Source organism: Gekko japonicus, unplaced genomic scaffold (assembly GCF_001447785.1).
Source record: "Gekko japonicus isolate JY-2015 unplaced genomic scaffold, Gekko_japonicus_V1.1 scaffold1981, whole genome shotgun sequence".
Lineage (NCBI taxonomy): Eukaryota > Metazoa > Chordata > Lepidosauria > Squamata > Gekkonidae > Gekko > Gekko japonicus.
The window spans coordinates 177,333-179,290 of NW_015164721.1; the positions used below are offsets into that span (position 1 = coordinate 177,333).

A 1,958-nucleotide genomic window follows, 5' to 3' on the forward strand; every position below is an offset into this window, starting at 1 on the left:
AGAACAGTTCAGATCTGGCCTCAGCAGGTTGAGCTTTTTTCTCCAAAAAGTGGGGGGGGGGGAGAATTGATTGGCCTTTTCTGAGCCCCAGTTCTGAACGCAGCATCAGGAGCACAGTAAGTTTTCCAGTCCACGGGCACATATACCCTTCCAGCCTCAGAGTCCTAGAACTGGTAACTCCTGAGAGCCACATTACCCCCAGGGTGCTAGATGCCCCCGGGGCCCAGCTAGAGCAGCATTCAAGTAACCGGGGGAGGGGGGTGGAGGAAGAGAGCTCACTCTCCCAGGCACCACAGCAGCCACAGCCAGGTTGAGTGGGTGGATGGGAGGGAGTCGTCCTTGTCTGAAATTATAAATGAAGCTAAAGAAGAACTCTTTGATTATAATCCTAAACTCCGACTGGAGGCAAGCCTCATAAACTGCTGAAGTTTGCAATTCGAGCCCGATGGTTACAGACGTTAGCAGTGTCATTAGCCATTGTGCAAGCAACTGGACAGTGCTTTTTTTTCCCCTTCCCTACTGTGTATTACTGAGATCCACATTCCAGTGTTACAACAGGAATTTGCTGGGAGGAATTTGCCTAGGACACCAAAATAGCTTCAGCCTGCGTGATCCACATAAACATCCTTGCCTGTACTTTTTGTAATTTTCCTGAATATGCCATGCTATGACAACTTGGCCTTGACAGAAAATCTTGACTGCCTGAGCACAGGAGATGAAGGGGAGGCATAGGACAGCAAAATACCTTCCGTAAGTCCTGTGTCTCTGTACAGAGGCTATATTGGGCCATTGTTGTGGACTTGCTACCAAAAAAATCAGACCTGTGTATAATTAATTTTCTGCAGCCTCACGCTCTGCAGAGCCTTGTGTCCTATTTGCATCTTGAGCTAGTTTGCCTTTTAATCGCATTTTCATTATTTCATTTGTTCAGAAATATCGTGTGGGCCACCGGCTCACGTAGAAAACGCTTTGGCCCGTGGCACATTTTACCAATATGGAGATGTAGTGACCTATTCCTGCTATAGTGGCTACATGCTGGAGGGCTCCCTTCGAAGTGTTTGTTTAGAGAATGGAACCTGGACGGTGCCGCCAGCTTGCAAAGGTACGTAGCCCTGGCATGAGTACTGCAGCTGCAGATGACAAGAGGGCCAGTGTGGTGCTGTGGTTAGTGCCGCACTAGGATCTGTGAGACTCAGGCTCAGTTCTCCACTCCACCACGGAAGCTTGCTGGGTGCCCTTGAGCCACTCATTCACTCTCAACCTACCCCACAGGTTAGTTGTGGACAGGGGTCATTTCCTGCAGGAGCGCACAGGAGCGGAGCTCCGGCAGTAAAGAACCCAGGGGGCAGGCATATGCAACAAACCCCACCCCCTGTTCCCAGCAACCCTCAGTCAGAGCAAGAAGCAGCCAGGTAAGCTGCAGAGCCCCCCCCCCCCTTTCATGCTCATCAGAGTGGATGGGTTCAGTAGCACTTCATAAATAACAAAGGCCCATCAAAAAGACGTCCAGCGCCTAAGCCTTTGAAGGGCCTACATCAGAAGCAACATGAAAGCCGCCAGTATCAATGATTCACACAGAGCATGTAAGCCTTTAGCGCTTTTGGTATTAAGAAAAGCCCCTTTGCTGTCCAAAATACATTGTTACCAAATTAAGAGCGTATTAATTCATATGTGCATTCTAATTAAAAAGCACAGCTTTTATTTGTAAGGTTCAATATTGTACTTCAGAACAGGAATTCTCCAAACTGTTTCTAAGCAATGATTATGCTGTCAATTCTGGCTGTCCAGTGAAATCATGACTATGCAAGATATAATAAGATGGGCGAGGCCATCATTGGAAAAGTCACTACAATACCCAACAGTTCACACTCGTGGGGAGAGTAAAGACCGGGGGAGCGGGGGGTTACAGTGCTGAAAGGATTTCCTTAACAATAACAGAGACGGCATTTTTCATTTTT

General features: G+C 48.0%; 1 protein-coding gene across 1 annotated transcript in view; it reads left to right on the forward strand.

Moving 5' to 3' along the window:
- The window catches only part of SVEP1 (sushi, von Willebrand factor type A, EGF and pentraxin domain containing 1), a 142,441-nt gene that overhangs the window by 123,585 nt on the left and 16,898 nt on the right, over positions 1 to 1,958 (forward strand). The window contains exon 47 of the mRNA XM_015409584.1: positions 932 to 1,102. Coding sequence (XP_015265070.1) covers positions 932 to 1,102 — 171 coding nt within the window. The remainder of the gene's footprint in view (positions 1 to 931; positions 1,103 to 1,958) is intronic.